Source organism: Mustelus asterias, chromosome 12 (assembly GCF_964213995.1).
Source record: "Mustelus asterias chromosome 12, sMusAst1.hap1.1, whole genome shotgun sequence".
NCBI lineage: Eukaryota > Metazoa > Chordata > Chondrichthyes > Carcharhiniformes > Triakidae > Mustelus > Mustelus asterias.
The window spans coordinates 13,908,844-13,934,561 of NC_135812.1; the positions used below are offsets into that span (position 1 = coordinate 13,908,844).

Below are 25,718 nucleotides of genomic sequence, written 5' to 3' on the forward strand. Positions count from 1 at the left end.
TGGGCAAGGGGCAGAGCGTGGGAATGTCCGTTGACCTCGGGCAGGATTTTACGGTTTTGGGATGAGTGAGGTTGTAAAATCCCGCCCACTTTGTTTTAACATTTATTAGAACCCGTAGAAATGCCACGGCACAGAAAGAGGCCATTCAGCCCAATGTGTCTGCACAGGAGCCGCCCTTTTAACCCCACCATCTAGTACCTGAGCCCCACAGGTTACAGCACTTCAGGTGCGGATCCCGGTAACTTATTATTGTCTCGTCTGTTTGTTCCAACAGACTGTAAAATTGGACGAACAGAAGAGCAACAGGCAGAAGGTTTGTTCCAAACAATTTTAAACAAATGTAATGGCGGGGGGGGGGGATTTTCTAGTCCCGCTAGTAGCTGGCATTGACACGGCCAGGAGAGGAAAGTTTGGAGAACAGCCAAAAGTCAATTGACACTGAAGCTGAGTAAATCACAGCAGTTTGAACAATTAGTCAAGTGCCTGAAGGAAACAATATTAAGAGTAGGAAATGAAGCCGGAAATGTGATTATAGTGACCGTTCTGATTTACAAGTTCTCAGCACAATATCCTTCTGAGCTGCAAATGTTGTAATTCACTTGTCTAATAGCAGCTGCTGATGATGTTAATAATCCCCGTTGAGACCAACGAATTGAAAAATAAATGAATTCAAACTGCTGGTTAATTACTAAATAGATGGCAAGATTTCACGCTTTAAGACATTTACTGTAACAAACAGGCGAAAAGACTATTGACTAAAAACTATTTTTTCAAGGCAGCTTATACTTTAAACGACAGAGCAGAATTTTTACCATCACCATTGTAAAAGACCCCACGGCAGCAAGAGCAAAGCATAAAGTTGCCCAGGTCATCTAGCAATCAGAGCTCCATTTTGGAATAATTACTGCTGCGGGAGGTTACTCTTCCTGCCTCTGTTCAGAACAGGTTTCTGCAGCAATGTTACCGGATGGTGCATGGCATTAGGTTCCATCTCATCCATGATCGCAGTGAATGGTGGAACAGTCTTGAGGTGCTCGATGCCTCCTTCTGTTCCTTTATTCAGCAGCTTGGAGTTGTTTTGTGGCTCCACTCAGAGGGAGGGTATCTGAAGGTCAGAAAAACAGCAGGCTCTGTTACCAATTTTGTGTTTTCCTTTTGGAAGAGTGGTCAGTTGTGACCTGTTGACGCTTTATGCAAAGTGGGACATCCGTTCCAAGAGACTGAAGTATAGAAACAGACCAGCCAGTCCAGTTGTTCTACCCTGGTGCTTACGCGGCATACAAACATCCTCCTAACCTACTTCCCCAAATGCAGCAGCGCCCCAATAAAACCCTTTAGACCCGAACATCGTCTTATTCATACTGTAGTATGGCCATGTGCTGATCTAACCATATCAGCATTTACTTCTACTCCTTTGACCTCCATGTATACACGTGGCTTAAACGCCAGTAATTCTTGCATTACCTATTCCTTGAGGCAACTTGTTCCACATTCTTACCACTCTTTGGGTAAAGAAGTTTCTCTTGAATTCCCCCATTGGATTTGACATATATCTATAGCCCCCTAGATTTATTTTTAATTTGTGGGCTAGGTACAAGACATACATAGAAATCTCGGCTTTGAATATCGGGATGAGGGAACCAAATGTAATGTTTCCAGGTTTGCTGATGATACGAAACTTGGTGGGAATGTGAGTTGTGAGGAGAATGTTAAGAAGGATTGAGTGGCATGCCTTATGAGGATAGGCTGAGGGAGCTCGGTCTTTTCTCTTTGGAGAGACGTAGGATGAGAGGAGACTTAATAGAGGTGTATAAGATGTTGAGAGGCATAGATCGGGTGGACTCTCAGAGGCTTTTTCCCAGGGAGGAAATGGCTGTTACGAGAGGACACCGGGTTTAAGGTGCTGGGGGGTAGGTGCAGGGGAAATGTTAGGGGGAAGTTTTTCACACAGAGGGTGGTGGGCGAGTGGAATCGGCTGCCGTCAGTGGTGGTGGAGGCAAACTCAATAGGGTCTTTTAAGAGACTCCTGTATGAGTACATGGGACTTAATAGGATGGAGGGTTATAGGTAGGCCTAAAAGGTAGGGATATGTTCGGCACAACTTGTGGGGCCAAAGGGCCTGTTTTGTGCTGTAGTTTTTCTATGTTTCTATGTTTCTAAGGCTTCAAGGTGATTTAGACAAGTTGAGTGAGTGGGCAAATACACAGCCCATGCAGTATAACGTTGATAAATGTGAAGTTATCCATTTCGGACAGAGAAACAGAATGGCAGAGTATTATTTAAATGGTGATAGATTGGGAAGTGCTGACGTACAAAGGGACCTGGGTGTCGGAGTACACCAGTCACTAAAAGTAAGCATGCAGATGCAGCAAGCGGCTAAGAAGGCAAATGGTATATTAGTCTTCACTGCAAGAGTACTTGAATACAGGAGCAAGGATGTCTTACTGCAACTGTACGCGACCTTGGTGAGACCACACCTAGAGTGTTATGTGCAGTTTTGGTCTCCTTATCTAAGAAAGGATATACCTTACCAGAGAGGGAAGGCAGTGAAGGTTCACCAGACCGATTCCTGGGATGGCAGGATTCATAGAATCATAGAATCCCTACAGTGCAGAAGGAGGCCATTCGGCCCGTTGCGTCTGCACCGACCACAATCCCACCTGGGCCCTATTCCCATAACCCCATGTATTTACCCTGTTAATCCACTGACACTAGGGTCAATTTAGAAGGGCCAATCAACTTATCTTGCACATCTTTGGACTGTGGGAGGAAACCGGAGCACCCGGAGGAAACCCGGGGAGAACGTGCAAACTCCACACAGACGGTGACCCAAGGCTGGAATCGAACCCAGGTCCCTGGCGCTGTGCTAACCACTGTGCCACCGTGCCACCCAAAGTTGATTAGATTGTTAGATTGTCATATGAGGAGAGATGGTGTCGACTAGGCCCGTATTCACTGGAATTTAGAAGAATAAGAGGGCATCTGATTGATAGGTATAAAACTCTGACAGGGTTGAACAGACTGGATGCAGAGTTGCTGCTTCCTCTGACCGGGAGGATCTAGATCAAGGGGTCACAGTCTCAAGGTAAGGAGTAGGCCATTTAGGGCTGAGATGAGGTGAAACCTCTTCATCCAGAGGGTGGTGAACCTGTGGAATGCCGTAACACAGAAGGCTGCAGAGGCCAAGTCACTGAATATATTTAAGGAAATAGATTTCTAGACACAGAAGGTGCCAATGGGTATGGAGAGAGCGCGGGAGTGTTGATATAGAGGATCAGCCATGATCACATTGAATGGCGAAGCAGGCTCAAAGGGCCGAATGGCCTAATCCTGCTCCTTTTTTCTATGTTTCTATCTAATCAATGGCTGAATGTCGGCACCCTTTCTGCCAGGGGCAGGTCCTGCCAGAATCCGAGCTTTTACCACATGATGTATTTAAATTGGAAAATGTGCATTTAACCTGCGGCAATTCATATGTGTGTGTGTTTTTCCCTTTTGTAGGATGATTATATCCCCTATCCCAGTATTGATGAGGTAAGTCTACCTTAACTCTCGAAGGATATATCTGTAGTGTATTGAAAATCGCATTGTGCATTTTGTCTACTTGAGGTTACCACCCACACGTAAACAAAAAGCCAGTCTGCCACGGAGAGAATAATGAATTTTTAAAAATCCATACTTACGAGCTCATGCAACTTTAATTTCTAAAACATCTCCGGTTAAATAAATCATTGGGGGGGCGATTCTCCCAGCTACAAAAGCAGCTCAGCAGGCCGGGAGACTCAAGTAGAGGCCGTTTCGCCGGCTCCCCGCTGGGCGCCATGGTCTCCGCGAATCTCGAAGCGTCAGATTTCCCACACGCATCAGCTCTGCCCCAGGAATCGGCGCAAATCATAGAAATCATAGAAATCATAGAAATCATAGAAATCATAGAAACCCTACAGTGCAGAAGGAGGCCATTCGGCCCATCGAGTCTGCACCGACCACAATCCCACCCAGGCCCTACCCCCGCATATTTTGCCCGCTAATCCCTCTAACCTACACATCCCAGGACTCTAAGGGGCAATTTTTTAACCTGACCAATCAACCTAACCCGCACATCTTTGGACTGAGCAAAGCTGAATAAATTATGGAAATCAACATTTAAATGTCTTTAACATATGATTAACGGGCCCGGGACTGAAATCTCTGGGCCCGACCCAACTGGAGTGAAGGGGGGGGGGCAATCGAAGCCTCCTAGAGGGTTGGGTGACAGGGGGGTGCCCACAAGGCATTCGGCAGTGCCAAGGGTGGGGGGGGGTCTAATTGGGGGCGGGGTCTCTGGGGAGCGATCAGTGAGGGTGGAGGGGTCCCGTTGCTACTCTGCATTCAGCCTGAGTGACAGAGGGAGGAAGGCCAACGATAGGGGTTGGCCATCGGGGTGGGGGTGGGGTGGTCGGGGCTGTCGTGGGGATGAAGGGGGGGGTGGGGGGCGGTCGGGACTGCCGGTGGTTGGGGGAGCGGGGGGTCAAGGCTGGTCAGGAACCCATCCGGGGGGGGTTTCAGCAATCGGGCCGTGGGGGGAGGGGTCGCACAGTCCATCGATGCGGGATCGGGGCCAGTGATCGGGCATGCGTGGCTACCGTGCATGCACCAATCTCGGCGCTGACAGATCGGCGCACGTGCAGTGACCCGCTCAGCGCTATGCTGCCGGCCTCTCCAGCTGGAATAGGCTCCACCCATTGATTTTTGGACTGATTCGTGCTCTCTGCAGTGCGCAGAGTGTGGGAGATTCATTCTGAAACTTCCACTGAAAAAAACCAGCGCGATTTACTCCAGCTTTTACGTGAATTCGACACTTAGAACTTTTTTGGGGAGAATCTCACCCATTGTTTCTATCCCACGAACTGCACACTATCCGGAGGGGTTTGTTTTAGGGGAAAAGGGGTACAAATGGCAATATCTAATTCATAGAAATTTCTTAATAAGTAGATCTTGGCATCGATTAACACAAGTTTCAAATGGGATATTTTCCATTGACAGGTATCAGTTTTTAGAGTCTCTTCGGTCACTAAAGTATTTTTGCACTCTCAGGATAGTTTTGAGCAAGTCACCAGTGTTTCTTTTTATTGTAAAGTGAAAAACTGAAACCCAGTTTCCCGGGTTTCTGCCGCATTTATCTGATTTGGTGTTGTAGATGCCCACGACGATATTGAAATGAGACCCATCTGAATGATACCTGCTGAATCACCAGGGCCCCAGTCAGGTTCCCACAGGCAACACTGAAAGGTCCTTGTCCTGGACAGATAGCCCTAACCTTTCGTAGGCAATTATAGCCCACTACAAGGGTGAACTGAGGTGTACTTACCTGTAGAGAATCTTAGAATCATAGGATCCCTACAGTGCAGGAAGAGGCAGTTGGCCCACCGAGCCCGCACCATCTCTCCTAAAGAGCATCTTACACTAAGCCCACCCTCCCACCCTATCCCTGTAAACCATTTAGCCATTTACCATGGCTAATCCACCTAACCTACACATCTCTGGATGCTAAGGTGGTAATTTAGCATGGCCAATCGACCTAACCTGCACATCTTTGGAGTGTGAGTGTACACCTTCGGGTACAAACTGGAGCACCCGGAGGAAACCCACGCAGACGCTGGGAGACGGTGACCAGAGGCCGGAATTGAACCCCAGGTCTCTGAGCCTGTGAGGCAGGGTTAAGTTCCATCTGGTGGATCATCCACTTGGCTGCAGAACTCAACAATTTGAATTCCAAGAAAATGAGGTGGGTTCAGCAACGGGCAATGATTCCACTCCAGCCGATTAGTGCCCAGGCAAATCAAATTTTTAAAAATGTGACCCTGTGCTTCCTTGTGTAAAATGCTTCAGAGGTGACGAGAAATGTTTTACTACCTGTGGCCCCATAACTTATTGACAGGATCTAGATATTTCTCTGTGGATTAACAAATGGGTTTCATTGTGTTATCCAGATAATAGAGAAAGAAGGGCCATATCAGTCCATTATCCTGCCCCAGTTTGGAGGATACTGGATTGAAGGAATGGAGACCGTTACCACCCCAACGTCATCGGAGAGTAGTTTCTGTGAGGAAGATTTGGTGGAGAACCTGAGCCCCAGCACCTTTGGGTACAAACTGGAGTGCAACAGCACAGCCAGAGCATACAGGAAGCACTTTCTCAACAAGGTAGGTGACCCAGGAAGTGATTGGAGCGCCCACTGCATACAGCAAAATTATCAACTGCAAGCAAAGCAGTCACAGTCGCGTTTTAGTAAGCGCTCAAGATCAGTTTAGGAGCGTTTGCCCCAAGTCATAATGTTGCTGCATCAAGGTATGACTGAAGTCCATTTGAGAAGATCCCACATCATCACCCTTGCAGGCACCTCTGTGGTGCTCCAAGCAAAACCCCTGAAACAATTGGTCGTCAGGAATGAGCGCAGGATTAGGCAATGTGTAAGACACATTATCTGGAGCAAGTATTAAAGAAAAAATTTAGGCAAAAATGAAATGAAATGGAAAATGAATAATTGGCATCAACATATTTTTATTTTATAGCTGAATAAAGATATTTTGTTGAAACTTTTCATCTTGTACTCATCAGGACAATGGCAAGAATACCAACAGGTTTATTTTGTAGCACAAGCTTTTGGAGTATTGCTCCTTCTTCAGATGAGTGAAGAGTTGTGTTCACAAACAGGATTTGTGTTTGTGAACACAACCCTTCACTCACCTGAAGAAGGAGCAAGAAAGCTTGTGCTACAAAATAAACCTGTTGGACTTCAACCTGGTGTTGTGAGACTTCTTACTGTGCTTACCCCAGTCCAACACCGGCATCTCCACATCAAGAATACCAACATCAGGGGAAGCAATGCATTTGTACTGTATGTGAAGAAGGCACTGATTGGTTGGCAAGTGGTCTCTGATTGGTAGAGATGTCATGGAGAATGCACCAGAAGCTGATGATGACTAACAGTTAACTGCCAAGCATTGTTTGAAATTTAAACCAGGCAGTTTGGATTTGATTAGTCAAGGCATTGCCCGGTGTGATAAACCAGCGAATGGCTGTCACATATTTTGTTTCGCTGAAGTAGGCGCAATGTGTGTACCTGTTCTTTCTGTCTGCAATGAATAGGACCCTGAGAATTAATATATTTAGCTTCCAATATATGCAAATTTGTCACATTGTGAGCCCAACTGACAATCTTAAATTGAGTTGTAGGTGTAATTTTTGGCAATGGGCAAAGTACAGACCGTACCGTGCTTGCAAAACTCAAATCACAGTGTCCAACGTGAAATATGATTCTGCGACTGGATAACATTGGCTAAATAATCCTCTGTGTGCTAACAATTATGCTGGCAACCAATTTAAGATGGTCAGTCAGGCTTGCAGTGTGGCACATTTGTGTGTACTGGAAGCTACATATTTAATACACAGAGTCCTGTTTGTCGCAGACAGAAAGAACAGGTATTTACATTGCACCTGTTTCAGCTAAACAAAATAAGTGTTAGCCTGGTTTAAATTTCAAACAATGCTTGGCAGTTAACAATTAACTGTTGCATTCTCCATGACAATGCCTCTACCAATCAGAGTCAACTTGCCAACCAGCCTACACGCTCTTCTCATACAGTATAAAGTTGTTTCCGCTGACATTGGAATTCTTGCCCATTGCTCTGATGAGGGCAAGATGAAAAGCTTCGATAAAATGTCTTTTTTCACCAACACCCAAGTTCTGCACCAGCAACCGCCAATATTTGAGAGTTTTTGTTTCCTCCTCATCAACACGAGGAATGGGGGGACATTGTCCAACCTTTAGCACAAGAGCGTCAACAGCAATAACCTTTTGGCCAGGTACAGCCATCTGGTGCAACAATTGGCCCAAAACTCGGTAAAGTTTATCCCAAAGCTACGCAATTACACATCTCAAGCCACCATTCTTATTCTGAGCTATATCTCAGCTGTAGACTGAACCTGATTCTCCGCAAATGCAGCCTTTATTGTGTGAAAATATCTGAGCGCAGATGCTGCAATTCAAAGTACTTGTTCAGATTAATGAAAAAGTTTATTTATTAGTGTCACAAGTCGGCTTACATTAACACTGCAATGAAGTTGCTGTGAAAATCCCCTAGTCGCCACACTCCAGCGCCTGTTCGGGTACACTGAGGGAGAATTTAGCACGGCCAATGCACCTAACCAGCACGTCTTTCAGACTGTGGGAGGAAACCGGAGCACTGGAACGGTCTCCTTTAGCACTGTAGGGATTCTCTGATTCTTCTATGAAAATGTCCATTCAGTTAAAAAAAATGAAGACAACATAAGCAAATCAAGGTGGTTGACGAAAGAATGGAGGGGGGGATGAAGAGAATGTATTCTACTGAAGGAGTTGTGATGTTCTGGAATGTTCTGCCTGACGGGGTGGAGGAAGTCGATTCAATAGTGACTTCGAAAGGGAATGAAATAAATATTGGAAGTGGGAAAGATTGCTGTACTCTGGGGGAAGGGCAGAGAAGTGGGACTAACTGGATGGCTCTTTCAAAGAGCTGACACAGGTATGATAGGCTGAATGGTCGCATGATTCTACGATTTTCTATGTTGCATACTGGCCTTCATCTCACTCTCATGTGATCACGGTGGCACAGTGGTTAGCACTGCTGACTCACAGCACCAGGGACCTGGGTTCGATTCCCAGCTTGGGTCACCGTCTGTATGGAGTCTGCACATTCTCCTCGTGTGTGTGTGTGTGCGTTTCCTTCGAGTGCTCTGGTTTCCTCCCACAGTCCAAAAGACGTGCTGGTTAGGTGGATTGGCCATGCTAAATTCTCCCTCAGTGAACCAGAACAGGCGCCGAAGTGTGGCGACTAGGGGATTTTCACAGTAACTTCTATTGCAGTGTGAATGTCAGCCTAATGTGACACTAATAAATAAACATTACTTACTTTTTACGCCTGAAGTGATGTTTATTCTAAAACATAAGACCATAAGATATAGGAGCAGAATTAGGCCATTCAGCCCATTGAGTATGCCCCGCCATTTAATCATGGCTGATACGATTCTCATCCCCATTCTCCTGCCTTCTCCCCATAACCTTTGATCCCCTTATTGATCAAGAACCGGGGAGGAAATAAGGAGAAATTATTTGTAGACTGTGTAGCTTAGCAAAAAGAATTCAGCTGGATCACAGATATGCGGGTAGCAAGAGAGAGAGAGCTGTATGAAAATGCTACGTCACTGAACAAAGTGAAGGCATCTGGAGGTTGTCGTTTTGGGTCGATGAGTTTTCCACAGCAAAACATATTTGGCTGTCAATCAAAAGATATTTATCTTGAAGTTGAAATGAAACGCGCTCTTTGTTGTAATATCAGACTGGGGATCTCTTTAACCCAGAATGCCTTTGGTACAATATGAACAATGCTTTTCATTCCTTTAGGAACATTTGAATTTTTATACCTCGTGCAGTGTTCTTGGGAACTTGGTAATTTCAGTCAAGTATGAAGATTCCGATGGACAAGAATATCTGAGGATCATACTCAGGTAACTGGAGCGAACTCTGCTTAATAATTTGCAAAAGCTACACAACCCATGGTGAAGTCCCCCTTGGCTCACCAGCAGACCTCCCACTCTATTGTTCACAGGAAGCCAGCTAATGCGCTGTTTTATACTGACTATAAATGGGGCGATGTATCAGCCGGAGCTCACTTGGTAACACTTAGAGGAGAATCAGGAGGCTGTGGGTTCAAGTCCTATCCCAGGAACTGAACCCAAAAAATCAACACTGATACTCCAGTGCCGCGTTGTTGGAAGTGTTGTCATTTGGAAGAGATAGAAACCTAGGAGTTGCCCCTTCAAGCCTGCTCCACCATTCATCTTGATCATGGTTGATCATCGAATTCAATATCCTGATTCCCCCCCTTCCCCCCCATATCCCTTTCGCCCCAAGAGCTGTATCTAATTTCTTCTTGAAATCACACAACGTTTTGGGCTCAACTTCATTCCGTGGTTGTGAATTCTACAGATTCACCACTCTCTGGGTGAAGAAATTTCTCCTCACGCTCTTACTTTCAGTGACTGATGCACGAGGATCCCAATGTCTTGCTGAATATTCACCTCTCTCAATTTACACCCATTCAAATAATAATCTGTCTTATTATTATTGCTACCAAAGTGGATAACCTCACATTTATCCACATTGTACTGTATCTTCCATGCATGTTCCCACTCACGCAGCCTGTCCAAATCACGCTGAAGCATCTCTGCATCCTCCTCACAGCTCACCCTCCCACCCAACGATGTTAAATCCAGACCTATATCTCCCCACAGGTGGGTGTAAAAGATCCACCTGAAGAAGAGGAGGGAGTTATTCCAGGTTTCTGGGTCAATATTTATCCCTCGATCACCATCACGGAAAAAAAATGATCACATTGTTGTTTGTGGGAGTTTGCTGTGTGCAAACTGGCTGTCACACTTTCCAACATGACAACAGTATCTACAATTCAAAATTGTACATCATTGGCTGTAATGACTTCGGAAAATACCGTGGGTCATGGAAGATGCTAAATAAATGCAAGTCGTTTCTCTAATAGACTTCATAGAATCTACAGTGCAGAAGGAGGCCATTTGGCCCATCGAACCTGCACCGCCGACAATCCCATCCAGGCTCTATCCCTGTAACCCCATATATTTACCTTCCTAGTCCCCCTGATACTAAGGGGCAATTTAGCATGGCCAATCAACCTAACCCGCACATCTTTGGACTGTGGGAGGAAACCGGAGCACCCGGAGGAAACCCACGCAGACATGTTCTATATTAGTATGCAGCTGTAGTTTTGTGGCTTTTCCATTTCAGACCACACATTCTAAAGGTTGTAAGAAAGGCTTCCCGATTAATTAATTAGAGATTAATTATCGTAGGAAATGGAGGTTTGGGGATTGGGAGTTACTTGTCGATTTGCCACAGCAGAGCTGAAGGAACCAGTGTGAAACGATTGCCTTCCTTTCCCCTTTCTCTTGATGTTTTAAGATTTGCATGTGTCCATTTTGAAGTGCCATGGAGGTAATGATTCATATAAAATACATCGTGCTCCTTGAGTGCAGCATATACCGCCTGTATTTGTAATTTCAACTCTCAGTGTCACTTTGCCCATTACACGTTCATGGCATTGCCAGTGTTACAGAAAAATGGAACCGATGGCTCACTGCTGGAGTTTGAATGTCTAAAATAAATCCCTCAACTGGAGTCTGTGGACAGGATTTTCCTGCCACACTCGCCCCAAGACCAAAAGGTCCTGCCCGAGGTCTTGGCATGGTCCGTGTCCCGCCCGTTGGAAAATTCCACCCAGTGACTCTTCCAACATTCACACGACTGGCCAATCATTCAACTCCAGCAGGACTGTCATTGTATTGGAAGCACTTCATGGTCGAAAAGAATCTATATTTGCTTTTCAATATGCCACAGGAAGTGCCAGTATTTTGAGTTTGGACAAAGAAAGTTCTGCGGCTGGGTGCTATTTGGCATAAGGTGCCATCACAGAATAGTCATTTTAACCCAGGCAGAAACTTAGTGGTAATGCAGAGTCGTGTATTATTACTGAGGTAAGTGATCATAGAATCATAGAATCCCTACAGTGCAGAAGGAGGCCATTCGGGCCATCAGGTCTGCACCAGCAACAATCCCACCCAGGCCCTATCCACGTATTTACCCTGCTGTCCCCCTGACACTAAGGGGCAATTTAGAATGGTTAAACAACCTAACCAGCATGTCTTTGGAGTGTGGGAGGAAATTGGAGCACCTGGAGGAAACCCATGCAGACACAGGGAGAATGTGCAAACTCTGCACAGAACAGTGACCTAAGGCCGGAATTGGACCCGGGTCTCCTGCGCTGTGAGGCAGCAGTGCTAACCACTGTGCCATCTTGCCACCCCGTGATGTTGTGAGGCTTGACACCCCTGTGGGCCTCAATACTTCATGCCACGTGTAGCCTTGTTCCCTGCCTGAATTATCAGACTTCAGCTTTATAAAAAGTGGTGAAAATGGTGATCTCAGAGCAAATCACAGTCTAAGAATAAGGGGTAAGCTATTCAGGACTGAGATGAGGAAGAACTTCTTTACTCAGAGAGTTGTGAACCTGTGGAATTCTCTACCACAGAAAGCTGTTGGGACCAGTTCATTAGATATGTTCAAGAGGGAGCTGGACATGGCCCTTGCGGCTAAAGGGATCAAGGGGTATGGGAGAGAGAGCGGGAATGGGATACTGAGAGTTCATGATTAGCCATGATCATATTGAATGATGGTGCAGACTCGAAGGGCCGAATGACTAACTCCTGCACCTATTTTCTATGTTTTCTATGATAGATCACTGACCCTGTCAACACCTGAGTATCTCAGGAATGTTATGTAACGAGTCTGAATTCCATACTCAACTGTCCCTAGACCTGAGAATGTTTCTTGAAAGTGTCGCATGGGAACTGGGCTAACACCTGCAGATTATTTGATCACGAACCATTCAACTCACATTGGTTCCCTGCAGAACGGCAAAATACAGCGGATGCTGGAATCTGAAACAAACACAGAAAATGCTGGAAAATCTCAGCAGGTCTGACAGCATCTGTGGAGAGAGAATGGAGCCATCGTTTTGAATCAGGATGATCCAGCTCTGTTGAAGGGTCACCTACACTCGAAACGTTGGCTCTATTCTCTCTCCTCAGATGCTGTCAGACCTGCTGAGATTTTCCAGCATTTTCTGTTTTTGTTTAGTTCCCTACGCGATGGGCTATCATCCAGTGTGAAGACTCTTAATGCACCGTATATTGAAAACACTGCATGTTTCCAACTTTATCTGCGAATAACTTTATTGAGATTTTTTTTTGTTTTCCTAGGTCCAAATCCAAAACGCTACATGAGCGGCTCCCTCTTGCTGGAGTACCACGACTCCCCAGTATTCCACTGATAGCAAAGGTAAACTGCTTAATGCCACATTATTCCTATTTCGTTTCCAACGCTTATTCTGATTAAATTTGATTTATTATTGTCACATGTATTAATATACAGTGAAAAGTATTGTTTCTTGCGCACTGCACAAACAATACATTTTTCCAATGGTTTCTATTGACAGCCTATGGTGATTGCCTGTAGGTTGAGTAAACTAAGGTTCACACAGCATTGTGTTCTATTAACCAGCTTCTCATCTAATTGGAAGTAGAGCATTCAGCATCACTGGTCTACTGAGCACTATCAGGGGTTCAGAACAAGCAAGTTCTTCCCATATTAAACACCCGTGAGCAATGCTATGGAAGTGTCCTCTTGAATATATTTTGTATGTGAGTCTTCCCTGAGCTGCTATCATAGAATCCCTAGAGTGCAGAAGAAGGCCCTTCAGCCCATCGAGTCTGTACCGACCATATCTCACCCAGGCCCAATTCCCGTAACCCCCGCACTTTTACCCCCCTGCTAATCCCCCTGACACTAAGGGGCAATTTAGCATGGCCGATCAACCTAACCCACATATCTTTGGAGTGTGGGAGGAAACCGGAGCACCCGGAGAAAACCCACGCAGACCACGGGGAGAATGAGCAAACTCCACACAGACAGTGACCCAAACCGGGAATCGAACCCGGGTCCCTGACGCTGTGAGGCAGCAGTGCTAACCACTGTGCCACCGTGCCACCATGCTATGTTTCCAGCATGAATAGCTTAAGCTTTTATAATCTTTCTTTGCAACCCATCCATTTCAAGCCTCTTTACATTACTTCCAAGATGTCGATTAACCAGAATTAACTTCTGCGATTGATGTTAATTGCTTTGGGTGGATTGTTAATGCATGTTAATCACAGAAGTTGGACTGTATATCAGAGATGCATTGAAGTTGGAGCTACAGCAGTATCACTGACTCATTAGGACACAGAAGGAGGCCATTCAGCCCATCAGCACTCCAAATAGGTCGTGCACCTAATGCTATTCCCCTGCCTTCTCCTCATCACCCGGCACATTCTTCCGATTCAGAAAATCCAATTCCCTCTTGAAAGTCTCGATTGAACCGACCTCCATCATACTCTCAGGCAGCACATTCCAGATCTTAATCACTCGCTGTGTGAAACAGTTTCTCCTCATGTCTCCCTTGCTTCTTTTGCCAGTTACATTAAGGGGGGGCATTCTCAGGGTCCGCTAGCTCCCGGTGAGTATGCCGATGGCCTGGAGAATCGGCCGTCGGTTTCTGAATGCGTTCCGATCCTGCCAGGCTGTGCCGCCGGCTCTGATTGGGTTTCCAGTACAGTTACAACACTGGCATCTACCCGACAATGTGGAAAATTGCTCAGGTACGTCCTGTACACAAAAAGCAGGACAAATCCAACCCAGCCAATTACCGCCCAATCAGTCTACTCTCGATCATCAGTAAAGTGATGGAAGGGGTCATCAACAGCGTTATTAAGCATCACCTGCTCAGCAATAACCTGCTCAGTGACGCCCACTTTGGGTTTCGCCAGGGTCACTCAGCTCCTGACCTCATTACAGCCTTGGTTCAAACATGGACGAAAGAGCTGAATTCCAGAGGTGAGGTGAGAGTGACAGCCCTTGACATCAAGGCCACATTCGACCAAGTGTGGAATCAAGGAACCCTGGCAAACTGGAATCAATGGGTTTCAGAGGGAAAACTCTCCGCTGGTTGGAGTCATACCTGGCACATTGGATGATGGTTGTGGTTGTGGAGGGTCAGTCATCTCAGTTCCAGGACATTTCTAGGAATCCTTCAGGGTGGTGTCCTAGGCCCAAACATCTTCAGCTGCTTCATCAATGACCTTCCCTCCATCATAAGGTCAGCAGTGGGGATGTTCACCGATGATTGCACAATGTTCAGCACCATTCGCGACTCCTCAGGTATTGAAGCAGTCCATGTTCAAATGCAACAAGATCTGGACAATATCCAGGCTTGGGCTGACAAGTGGCAAGTAACATTCGCACCACACAACTGTCAGGCAATGACCATCACCAATAAGAGACGCTCTAAACACCGCCCCTTGACATTCAATGGTGTTACCATCATTGAATCCCCACTGTCAACATCCTTGGAGTTACCATTGACCAGAACCTCAACTGGACATGCCACATAAACATGGCTACAGGATCAGGTCAGAGGCTAGTAACTCACTTCCTGACTCCCCAAAGCCTGTCCACCATCTACAAGGCACAAGTCAGGAGTGTGATGGAATACTCCCCACTTGTCTGGAGGGGTGCAGCTCCAACAACACTCAAGAAGCTTGACACCATCCAAGACAAAGCAACCCCGCTTGATTGGCACCACATCCACAAACATTCAATCCCTGCACCACCGATGCTCAGTAGCTGCAGCAATTCACCAAAGATCCTTAGACAGCACCTTCCAAACCCACGACCACTTCCATCTCGAAGGGCAAGGGCAGCAGATAAATGGGAACACCACTACATGCAAGTTCCCCGCCAAGCCACTCACCATCCTGACTTGGAAATATATCGCCGTTCCTTCGCAGTCGCTGGGTCAAAATCCTGGAATTCCCTTGCCAATGGCATTGTGGATCAACCTACATCAGATGGACTGCAGCGATTCAAGAAGGCAGCTCACCACCACCTTCTCAAGGGCAACTAGGGATGGGCAATAAATGCTGACCAGCCAGCGACGCCCATGTCCCACGAATAAACTGAAAAAAACCCCAGTAAATGTTCAAATGGCCTGCTCAGCATCTCATTCGCTGGCTTGGAGACCAATTCAATGGCTGTTCGAGATGCTCCAGCCCCTCCATAGAATCATCGAATCATTGAATCCCTACAGGGCATCGAGCCTGCACCGACAACAATCCCACCCAGGCCCTACCCCCATTACCCCACATATTGACCTCGCTAATCCCTCCAGCCGGAGGTCACACAATCGGGGATGGGTACAGGTCCTGAAAAGCGGGGAGCTGGCAGACTGAGCACCGAGGGGGAGCAGAGACACCAGGTGCCAGTTATACCAGGGTGGACAGGGGGTGGGGGGCGGTCTCACAAAGACCTGTGGGTAGCAGTGTCCATGTTGGTGGTGAGGGTGTGACCTCAGGGCTCCCCCACCCCTGCCACCCGGGAGATGGGAGTGGCCTGGCTGGATGTCCTAAAGCTGTGGGGGAAGAGTTCAGAGTAATCAGTAAGATGCCACTCTCAGGCAGCTGACCTGTCATTCTGTAGCTTGGTGTCAGTTGTATGATCCATCTGTGATGCTTCCTTCCCCATTGATAATTTTTTAAAATTCATTCATGGGACGTGGGCGTCGCTGGCTGGCCAGTATTTATTGCCCATCCCTAGTTGCCATCGGAGAGCAGTTAAGAGTCAACCACATTGCTGTGGCTCTGGAGTCACATGTAGGCCGGACCAGGCAAGGATGGCAGATTTCCTTCCCTAAAGGACATTAATAAACCAGATGGGTTTTTCCAACAATCGACAATGGTTTCATGGTCATCAGTAGATTCTTAATTCCAGATATTTTTTTATATTGAATTCAATCTGACATGGCGGGATTGGAACCCGGGTCCCCGGAGCGTTAGCTGAGTTTCTGGATTAATAGTCTAGCGAAAATACCACTAGGCCATCGCCTCCCCAATAATATCATGTGCCCTGTCCATCTGTGAGTCTGCATTACTCTCTAAGGAATCCAGTGGTACACTGGGCTTGCCCATGGTTCAGTCAGCAACCCTGACCTGTTGGCACACCTCCATGAACTGCACCTACTGAGTGGGGTCATCTGGCGCACTTGGGATTTTGCCCTTTCAAGACTGACCGTGGCCCATGTCCAGACCCTCTCGATGCCTCTCAGTCACAGCTGTAGACCTGGTGAAGGAGGGGATAGCCAAGGAGAGTTATGTCAATGATCACATCAACACGTATCAGCTGATTCAGTGCTTGCCAATCAGGCCATGTGACACAGAGGGATTGCTTGTTGAGTCAATTGCTCAAGGCCCCATTAAGGCTCTCACTCTTCTGTCTCAGCTGATCAATCTGGCTGCATCGACAGAGCAGTGGATAGGATTTCTAAATCCGCAAGCCCCCCCCCACTGCCCGTGAGATGAGTGTTTCTGCACTGGAGCTTGCTGCTGGTGAGTCCAGTGACGGGATGTCAATGTCCTCCCCGGAGCTGTGACCCTGGGTGCTCAGAGAGGTGGGACGGCGGGGGGTGGGATGGCGGGATGCAACCCCACATAAGCCGGCCTCGTCAGATGGAGATCCTGCAAGAAAAGAAGACACGGGGTCAGCTGCTGGAGATGTCAAGGTGCGGAAGATGATGGACTCATTTGAAAGGGGTCACCTGGATCAGTACTTTGGACCTCGCAGTCTTGAGTCGCATTGTTGAGTCTCACCTGCTATTTCCAGGGCCCTCTCCTCAGAGGGAGTGAGGACTGTCTCACTATCCCCGTCGACCCCACCGCACCAACTTCTAACATTGTCACACAGAACTCCCACACCAGCCCGCACAGTCTACATCACACCCCAATTGGCCAAGCCTCATGCCCACACATACTACCCCTCCTTTCCGAGTCAGGCCACCCCCTCACTCTATCATCTTTGTGTCCCCCACCCACAGGCAAAGATTGCCACCAACAAGAGGGAACGGGCGAAGACAGGCAGGGGCCTGTCCTCACTATCTAACAAGGTGCCGTTATGAAGGACAAATTCCTGGCAGATATTGGCAATTGGTGGAGGATTAAGTCCAGCTAAATTAAAGAACAATTGAATAAAATAGAATGCAGCATATATAGCAAGCCTACTAATAATAGTATAGTGTGTATATAAAATCCAATCTCTAATCTGTTGAATAGTAATTTTTATTAAACCAGTCCTGATAAATAACAGTTTGTTAAGTGTACATTAAGTGACCCATTTTGCGTTGTTACAACACAGAATCTATAGCACCATCCCAATTTGAGAACAGTTCATCAATTGAGCCTGTGTTTTATTGAATTAAGGGTTTAAGGCGAAATGGCAGGGGTTCGGGACATGAGTGGTGCCAGGGGCAGGGAAGTGGGCACTCACCCTTGCAGATCGGAGGAGGTCGTTCTTCTTGCAACATTGCATTCCCTCCCACCTGTAGCCCCTGGCACTGACTGCCTTGGCCACCGCTCCCCACGCCTCCACTACCCCGACTAATGGCAGCCTCTCGCTAACTCTCGGGAAAGGAGTGGCCCTCCCCTCCTCCACAGCTCCCAGCATCCTCTCCACCCCTGATTCTAGGAAGCTGGGCACTGACCTTCTCCCTGTCGTGTTGCTGCCTGAAGTGAGAGTGCTGCTGGAGGGAGCGCTGAATAACTGTTCCCGCTTGTAGTGGGCAAACAGCTGGTGCCCGACTGCAGAGAATCCGGTGCCGTGTATCAGACAGTCAGTGTGCAACACGGGGGCGTTTGGGGGGAGTTGGCCCATCACCACATTCTGCATAGCGCATGTGGATCGCTGATAACTCCAACGGGAAACACTCCAGCTTTCCCGCTAGGGTGGACACTCAGTCCCAATTCGGGACAATCGCGGCCTAAATCTCTGTCCCCTTGTCCTTGATCCTTCCGCCATGGAGAACATCTTTCCCTATCTGTCCGTATACCTTCCCTTGTTCCTATTTCCCTATCCCTTTCGCTATCTCCTCTCCACCTTCTCTTTTCCCAGGAAAACTGTCCCAACTCCACCAATCTATCGACATAACTGAGATTCCTCATCCTTGGATCCATCCTCGTGAATCCTTTCTGCACTCCCGCTAATGCCTTCACATCTTTGATAGAAGCTCTACAGTGCAGAAGGAGGCCATTCAGCCCATTGAGACTGCACCGACCACAATCCCACCCAGGCCCTATCTACGTAACCCCACACATTTACCCTGCACCCCTGGCACTAGGGGCAATTTAGCATGGCCAATCCACCTAACCCACATGCCTTTGGACTGTGGAAGAAAACCGGGACACGCGGAGGAAACCCACGCAGACATGGGGAGAATGTGCAAACTCTACACAGACAGTGATCCGAGGCCGGAATTGAACATGGGCGCTGTGAGGCAGCAGTGCTAACCATTGTGCCGCCGTGCCACACTTTCTTAAAGTGTGGTGCCCAGATCTGGATGCCATGCTCCAGTTGATGTTGAACCAGAGGTTTAGCATACATCAGAGAGATAGGAACATGCTGATAGTCAGATGATGGAGGAGGTTCCTACCGAGCATAAACATTGACAGCCAGTTGTGTTGAGTGACTTTTTTCGCTTTGTAAATTTGATACAATTCGAGCTAGTGCACTCTCTCCATTAGTCCAGCTGTGGGGAATGAGATTGTTAACAGTTGGGGAAGCCACATTTATTTTTCACAGTGCTACTGGGACGCTGATGGACAACCCTCTGAGATTTAGTTCAATTTAGCGAAATAAAACAAGCAGCAGAACTGGACGCCCACAAAACTGGTTCACAACTCGTGAGCATCATCACACATCTGCATTCTGACCCGAGTCTGCTTTTCAAGCAGGCTGTCTGCATTTCTATTTAAACAGATTTTCTTTAAGCGCTACTGGGGACCACGTAAAGCTGTGACATTTTGAGTAGATGTCAGCTGATCAAATAACTAATGCAGTTCTCGATGGTATCTCTTGAAGCAAGATAACTAAAATAAAAACTGTGGAAAAGGTGGAGCAATCCTTGATCCAATTGGGCGGCACGGTTAGCACTGCTGCCTCACAGCGCCAGGGACCCGGGTTCGATTCCCGGTTTAGGTCACTACCTGTGCGGAGTCTGCACGTTCTCCCCGTGTCTGTGTGGGTTTCCTCCAGGTGCTCCGGTTTCCTCCCATAGTCCAAAGACATGCTTGGTTAGGTGCATTGACCATGCTAAATTCTCCCTCAGGGTATCATAGAATCCCTACAGTGCAGAAGGAGGCCATTCAGCCCGTCAAATCTGCACCGACAACAATTCCATCCAGGCCCTATCCCAGGGTATCCAAACAGACGCTGAAGTAGTGTGTACAGTTTTGGTCTCCTTACTTGAGAAAGGGTATACTGGCACTGGAGGGGTGCAGAGGAAATTCACTAGGTTAATTCCGGAGTTGAGAAGGCTGGCTTATGAGGAGAGACTGAGTAGATTGGGACTATGCTCATTGGAATTCAGAACAGTGAGGGGAGATCTTATAGAAACATATAAGATTATGAAGGGAATAGATAAGATAGAAGCAGGGAAGTTGTTTCCACTGGCAGATGAAACTAGAACGAGGGGGCATGGCCTCAAAATAAGGGGGAGCAGATTTAGGACTGAGTTGAGGAGGAACTTCTTCACACAAAGGGTTGTGAATCTGTGGAATTCCCTGCCCAGTGAAGCAGTTGAGGCTACCTCATTGAATGTTTTTAAGGCAAGGATAGATACATTTTTGAACAATAAAGGAATTAAGGATTATGGTGAGCGGGCGGCTAAGTGGAGCTGAGTCCACAAAAAGATCAACCATGATTCTTATTGACTGGCAGAGCAGGCTTGAGGGGCCAGATGGCCTACTCCTGCTCCTAGTTCTTATGTTCTTATGTTCTAATGGAGTGTGGCGACTAGGGTATTTTCACAGTAACTTCATTGCAATGTTAATGTAAGCCGACTTGTGACACTAATAAATAAATAGTATTGCTTATAGTAATTCAGACAATCCACTGATTTCTAAAGACAGGAGTAATACGTGATGTAAAATACAATAGGGGTGATTTGAGGTGAATTTACCCATTGGAAAACTGATGAGATCAAATGCAACACTGGTTTTATATCCAAATCACTGGGGAGAAATATTGGCCACAGAGGAAAACTGGTGAAGCATATGATCCCGCGCATAACAAGCTACGTTAAAATTCATTCATGGGACATGGGCATCGCTGGCTAGGCCAGCATTTATTGCCCATCCCTAGTTGCCCTTGAGAAGGTGGTGGCGAGCTGCCTTCTTGAATCGCTGCAGTCCATGTGCTGTGGGTGGACCCACAATGCCATTAGGGAGGAAATTCCAGGATTTTGATCCAGCGACTAGGAAGGAACAGCGATATATTTCTAAGTCAGGACGGTGAGTGGCTTGGAGGGGAACATGCAGGTGGTGGTGTTCCCATGTATCTGCTGCCCTTGTCCTTCTAGCTGGAAGTGGTCATGGGTTTGGAAGGTGCTGTCTAAGGATCTTTGGTGAATTGCTGCTTGTAGGTAGTACACACTGTGGCTACTAAGCATCGGTGGTGGAGGGATTGAATGTTTGTAGATGTGCTGCCAAGCAAGCGGGCTGCTTTGTCTTGGATGGTGTCAAGCTTCTTGAGTGTTGTTGGAGCTGCGTCCATCCAGGCAAGTGGGGAGTATTCCATCACACTCCTGACTTGTGCCTTGTAGCTGGTGGATAGGTTTGGGGAGTCAGGAAGTGAATTACTCGCCGCAGTATTCCTAGCTTCTGACCTGCTCTTATAGCCATCCAAATCATTATAAATAAACTAAACTAAACCAATAGTACTTAAAAAATAACATGCATCATAGACAGGCTGCCAGGGCTTATATTACATTATTATTAAATATTACACTTGAGATATTGGAAGATCAATAAATACTGGCCTGGTGGGAAGCACATTGTTGTACAGTAATTATAACTGTCGCCACTGAAAAGTTGTAGATTCTAATGGATCATTTTCTCTCTCCTTCTCTCAGCTCCTCTGCGATGACCTGACCTGCGTGAAATTCTCCCCTGTTCTTTATCCAAAGGTAATTATTCAGTAAAATTATGCTGTTACTGGGGTCATGTTCGAATCGTCTGCCGAGCTTTCTTCCTCTGTGGGAGCAGCAGGGAATAACCCCCGTGTGACATTCATATACTGGACGTGATAACCGAGACCAACCGAGGTCTTCAGGTGAAGCTTGGTTGGAGGGTGGGAGATAATCAGATTAAGGCTTGCAAAAATAATTCAGGTGACATTTTCAAGTCACGCATTCTGCACTTATTTCTGTATCTTTGTCCTAAATTCTTCGAATCACCTCTGTATGGGAACTGCCTATAATCAGTGGTGGGCAACCTGCAGCCTACTGAGTGCAGCCCACAAGACATTTTGTTGGCCATTGCCAAAGCACAGGGTTGCCACATTCCGCTGGTTTCCATCCGCGGAATTTCCTGCCGGCCTGACTGAAGTGATTCACACGTAAAGCAAGGGCGAGTGAAGTGAGGTGTGTGCTGATTGCTCACAACACTGACTGTGAGAGCCGTGTGCTCCCTCTGTGTCCAAATGTGTAAATATTAATTCTGCTTTCGCCATTTGAAGTTGCTGATATATGAACGATTAAGCATTTTCCATAACGCGTTGTGAAATATTCAGCGTGTATTTAACCTGATTCATGGGGCCGCGGTTAGTGAACAAGCCCGATTTCAACCTTGCGGCCCACTGAGATGAAGGAGGGCCACTCATGCGACCCGCTCACCAGCCTAGGTTGCCCATCACTGGCCTAGATATAGAGTGACTTTCTTCATGATGTAATTACACCATCTGACCAGTGGTGGTACTGCTGAGCCTCTGCCAGTGGGACGTGTGGGGGTGAGATTCTCCAGCCTCCCGCCGGTGGGAGGTGGCGTGTTGTTTGCTAGCGGTGGGATTCTCTGGTCCCGTCGCTGTCAATGGGAATTCTGACCAAACGGTGTCTGATGGTCACAGAGAGGAACAGGAGACGTCCATCCCTTCAATCTGGTTTGGATTCAAACCAAGTCCACGGGGTAAAATTGCAATGAGATGTGTCAACCCAAAATATCCCCCAAGGCCTTCCCCTTACTAACTGAATATTTTCCGAATCTTTATGGATCAGGTATGTCCTGACAAATCAAAGTTCAGTTCTGACTAGAACCTAGTTGTCCCTGTGGTAGTCTCAAATTCCCAGTGTGTCTGAGAAAGTCAAAGAACAAAGAACAGTACAGCACAGGAACAGGCCCTTCGGCCCTCCAAGCCTGTGTCGATCATGATGTCTGCCTAAACTAAAACTGTATGCACTTACGGAGTCCATATCCTTCCATTCCCATCCTATTCATGTATTCGTCTAGTTGCCCCTTAAATGCCGCTATCGTACCTGTTCCCACCCACCTCCCCGGGCAGCGCGTTCCACACATTCACCACCCTCTGTGTAAAAATAAAACTTGCCTCGCACATCTCCTCTAAACTTTTCCCCATGCACCTTAAACTGTGTCCCCTAGTACTTGACTTTTCTACCCGAGGAAAGAACATCTGACTATCCACTCAGAGGATAGTCACGGTGGTGGCACAGTGGTTAGCACTGCTACCTCACAGCGCCAGGAACCCGGGTTCGATTCCCGGCCTCGGGTCACTGTCTGTGCGGGGTCTGCACATTCTCCCCGTGTCTGCGTGGGTTTCCTCCAGGTGCTCCCATTTCCCCCCACACTCCAAAGATGTGTGGGTTAGGTGGATCGGCTGTGCTAAACTGCCCCTTACTGTCAGGGGGACGATATAGGAGAAATGCATGGTGTGATGGGGATGGGGCCTGGGTGGGATTGTGGCTGGTGTGGACTCGATGGGCCGAAAGGTCTCCTTCTGCACTGTAGGGATTCTATGAAAGTCCGGGACAGAATAATTAGTGTAAACTTGTTCTTGTCAAGGTGCTTTCATTGACTTGTTTTATCTTCCCCAAGGCGTCCCAGTTGATAGTCGCATATGATGAACATGAGATCAATAACAACTTCAAGTTTGGAGTTATCTATCAGAAGATCAGACAGGTGAGGAATGACTATCCTTAAAAAAACATTGGATTCAATGGCGGGTCATAACTGGCATTTATTAAAATAGATTCACTCTATACTCATGAGGTACGTTCTGGCCACAACCAATCCCAGACAGTGTTCTGCAGTGTTAATCTGAGCTTGTTGACAGAGTAGATACAGGGTCTGGGATAACAGCCACATCACTCATGGATATATTTACAGCCTCCTGTCCATATAAATGAGGAGGCTTCCAGTTCCACCATTATGAAGACATTGGGCGTGATTCTCAGGCCTCTCTTCAGCATTTCTTTTTTCATGGCGGGAGGTGCTGCGCCGTTCACTGGTGTTGGAATCCTCCGATCCCGCCACCGTCAGTGCGAATTCCCATTGGCGTCACCCCACGTCGCTGCGAAACCCGTGGCAGGTGGTGCGCGGCCCGTGGGTCCAGAGAATCCCGCCAGCGTGAACAGTCGGAGAATCCCAGCCAATATCTAAATATTAATTTCAATCTGTTTATGTCCTGTTCACTGTTTCCACCTACAGATGACTCTATTTTTTAAAAGTATTTAGATAGTTATATCGTTAGATAGTTAGATAGCATGATGGGTATAGAGGGATATGGGCCAAATGTGGGCAATTGGGACTAGCTTAGGGGTTTTAAAAAAAAAGGGCGGCATGGACAAGTTGGGCCGAAGGGCCTGTTTCCATGCTGTAAACCTCTATGTGCGCGGGACCGAGAATTTGTTCACAGGTTTGTCACCTGGAATGGATTCATGTAGAGTTACCTGATCCAAAATTAAGCTATTATTAAATTATGTCCGCTCTATCAGACCATCCTGTGCCCTCTCTCTCTGACTTGCAGAAACTTTTTTGGTGAATGACTCACAGGAAATCATTCAATAAACATTCAATTGAAGACAAAAAAATCTTGTACTATCCCCTTGCAAAAACATACTTTGATCATGGACGGCACAGTGGCACAGTGGTTAGCACTGCTGCCTCACAGCACCAGGGACCCGGGTTCGATTCCCGGCTTGGGTCACTGTCTGTGTGGAGTTTGCTCATTCTTCCTGTGTCTGCGTGGGTTTCCTCCGGCTGCTCCGGTTTCCTCCTACATTCCAAAGATGTGTCGGTTAGGTGGATTGGCCGTGCTAAATTGCCCCTAGTATCCCAAGCAATGTAACTTATGGGGATTAGCAGGGTAAAATGTGTGAGGTTAAGGGAATGGGGTTGGGCCTGGGTAAGATACTCTGTCAGAGTCATTGCAGACATGATGAGCTGAATGGCCTCCTGTAGGGATTCTATGATTTGCTGCACTCACAGCTTGTTGCAAGTGACTGAACTTCACTGTGCTTAGTTTTGAAATACTGAGATGCTTTATTCCTGCATTCCAGACCACAGAAGCGGAATTATTTGGGAACAATGAAGAAAGCCCTGTTTTTAAGGAATTCTTGAACTTAATCGGAGACACAATCGTGCTCCAGGAATTCAAAGGGTGAGTGAAAATTTTGTACATTCTTAGCAGTGGCTGGGAATTTCCTCTTTCTCTAAGGTGAAACCATTGATTCAGTTCATGTTACATTGGTAATGATTACCTCCCTATCTTAAGAGTGAAATAATCAGATTTCCTTGACGTTGCGTTAGTTATTTAAGTGCGATTCACCTAAAATTGGCTAACTTGACATAAAAAGATCAAGGAATTTCATGGGCAGGTTATGTCTAAATCAAGTTTCACAATTTTCCCACCAGTGTAAACCAGAAACCCATCCAGATCAAATGATCACCATGGCGAGTTTCTGCTACTTATGCTTGTTTGCAGGCCAGCGGGAAGGCTCTGAAGAAGAAGAAGTTGGATCGAGCTCTTGGGGCTAAAGGGCTCAAGGGATATGGGGGGGAAGGTGGGATCAGGATATTAAATTTGATGATCAGCTGGAACGAAAATGAATGGCAGAGCAGGCTCAAAGGGCTGAATGGCCTCCTCCTGCTTCTAGTTTCTATGTTTCTAAAATTAAGTTGGA

The 25,718-nt window shown here is 46.9% G+C and overlaps 2 protein-coding genes across 23 annotated transcripts in view; one reads left to right on the top strand and one right to left on the bottom strand.

The window, feature by feature from the left end:
• Positions 1 to 25,718, bottom strand: part of exo5 (exonuclease 5) — a 449,516-nt gene that overhangs the window by 309,268 nt on the left and 114,530 nt on the right. The gene's annotated exons all lie outside the window — the stretch shown is intronic.
• Positions 1 to 25,718, top strand: part of LOC144501264 (rap1 GTPase-activating protein 2-like) — a 361,906-nt gene that overhangs the window by 259,426 nt on the left and 76,762 nt on the right. For 19 of the 22 annotated variants that reach the window (XM_078224781.1, XM_078224802.1, XM_078224801.1 and 16 more), the window contains 8 exons: positions 275 to 313; positions 3,502 to 3,534; positions 5,970 to 6,182; positions 9,422 to 9,525; positions 12,868 to 12,946; positions 21,657 to 21,710; positions 23,632 to 23,715; positions 25,095 to 25,195. In XM_078224781.1, coding sequence (XP_078080907.1) covers positions 275 to 313; positions 3,502 to 3,534; positions 5,970 to 6,182; positions 9,422 to 9,525; positions 12,868 to 12,946; positions 21,657 to 21,710; positions 23,632 to 23,715; positions 25,095 to 25,195 — 707 coding nt within the window. The remainder of the gene's footprint in view (positions 1 to 274; positions 314 to 3,501; positions 3,535 to 5,969; positions 6,183 to 9,421; positions 9,526 to 12,867; positions 12,947 to 21,656; positions 21,711 to 23,631; positions 23,716 to 25,094; positions 25,196 to 25,718) is intronic. The other 3 variants (XM_078224785.1, XM_078224803.1, XM_078224784.1) reach the window with 1 other exon arrangement.